Genomic DNA, 1845 nt, shown 5'->3' with positions numbered 1-1845 from the left:
TCGCTTTTTGTCGATGTGTAGGAGCTCTTCATACATTATAGATTAGCCTTGTAACTGTCATTTGTGTTGCAATTTTTTTTTTCCAAATCCATCATTTGACTATTGCCTTTGTTTATGTCATCTTCGGACATACAAATGGTTTAAATTTTAAATAGTCAAATAAGTTTTTTTAATAGCTTCTAAGATTCCTATCTTTTTTTTTTAATAAATTTTATTGTTATATTCCCCATACAATTGCAGCCCCCCCATTCTGACCCCAATCCCTTCCCTCCCGCCCCCGCCCCCCTAAAAGTGTCTCTGGTTCATAGTTTTTTTATTTTGATTTTCACTTTCTTATAGTTATTCTTTTTCCTGGTCCCTTATTTAAGTTTTCTAGATTCCTGCTATGAGTGAGACCATCCGGTATTTTTCTTTTTCTTTTTGGCTTATTTCGCTGAGCATGATCCCTTCCAGCGCCATCCATGTTGCTGCAAATTGCATGTGTTTATCTTTTTTGAATGCTGAGTAATATTCCATGGTATATATGTACCACATCTTCTTGATCCAGTCATCTATTTTTGGGCATTTGGGTTGTTTCCAAAGCTTAGCTATTGTAAACAGTGCTGCTATAAACATAGGGGTGCAGGTGTTAAGATTCCTATCTTAAGGTCTCCTTACTCTTTTTATTTATTTATGCATACAAGAACTGGGATGTAGGCCAGAGTGCGGGGGGTAAGAGGATTCACCAGACACAGAGTGAGGAGCAGAACAGGCAGATCTACTGAAATACACTATGAGGGAAGCGACTGGCAAAACAGGAGATGTCTGCTGCACCATGAAAGTTAGCTCCCTGGCCAGGGATCAAACTCATGCCCCAGTGGCTGGTGACAACTTGATAGCACTGAAACTTTAACTCCTGCGCCACCAGGATGGACCCTCCTCTACTCCTGGCATAAAGTTTAGGTTGCTAGATTTGTTCTTACTGATAGAAGATGAAGTGAACTTTTCTTTCAGATGGATAGTCAATTGTGAAAGCACTATTATTTCTTCTAAGTTTACAACTTACTGATTTTTAGTAAATTTACAGAGCTGTGTAGTCATCACCTCCAAAAGATTCCTCATGCCCGTGCTGCCAGTCGCCTTTACTTTAAACCTGTTTTCTGCTTTTCACCTCCTCCATAGGTTTCCTGGAATTTTGCAATCCAGCTGGCATGTCTCAGGCTGAGTTTGACAAAGCAGCTGAGGAAGTTAAGAACCTCAAGACCAAGCCAACAGATGGAGAGATGCTGTTCATCTTTAGCCACTACAAACAAGCAACTGTGGGTAAGGTAAATACAGAACGGCCTGGAATGATGGACTTCAAAGGCAAAGCCAGGTGGGATGGCTGGAATGGGCTGAAAGGGACTTCCCAGGACAATGCTCTGAAAGCTTACATCACCAAAGTAGAAGAACGAAAGAAAAAATATGGAATATTAGGGATTGGATTGGGCTGCCAGTCACAATGCCTTGCTTTTCTATTACTGTGGGCAACGTGAAATAATGAAAATACCTGTTAACACAGTTCCTCAAGACTGGCCAGGATACAGTTCTAACAGATTAGGGACTGAAGTGGTCATAGACTTTTAAGTAGCTTTTATCTGTAAGTCGATTAAAAGTGCATTTGTTACTTAAAAAAAAAAAAAAGATTCCTCACGCCTACCTCATGTCTATTTACCTTTTGTAGTCACTCCCTACTTTCAGGAGCAGCCATAGGTAATCACTAATCATTCCGTCTTTAGAGATTTACCACTTTGGGACAGTTCATGGAAGGGTCTTACATCCATATACATGAATGCATGTGTCCTCTTGAGCATGTAAACACACACA

At 40.2% G+C, this 1845-nt stretch overlaps 1 protein-coding gene across 1 annotated transcript; it reads left to right on the top strand.

Moving 5' to 3' along the window:
* Positions 1-1190: 1190 nt before the first annotated feature.
* On the top strand, positions 1191-1514 carry LOC311173651 (acyl-CoA-binding protein-like; the record flags this gene model as incomplete). The annotated part of the gene is made up of 1 exon (XM_084237760.1): positions 1191-1514. One exon carries the CDS (start codon positions 1191-1193, stop codon positions 1512-1514), a length of 324 nt encoding a protein of 107 aa, XP_084093886.1.
* Positions 1515-1845: the final 331 nt, after the last annotated feature.

Source organism: Talpa europaea, assembly GCF_964194135.1.
Source record: "Talpa europaea genome assembly, chromosome: 7".
NCBI classification, from domain to species: domain Eukaryota; kingdom Metazoa; phylum Chordata; class Mammalia; order Eulipotyphla; family Talpidae; genus Talpa; species Talpa europaea.
This window is presented reverse-complemented; position numbering and strand designations above follow the sequence as displayed.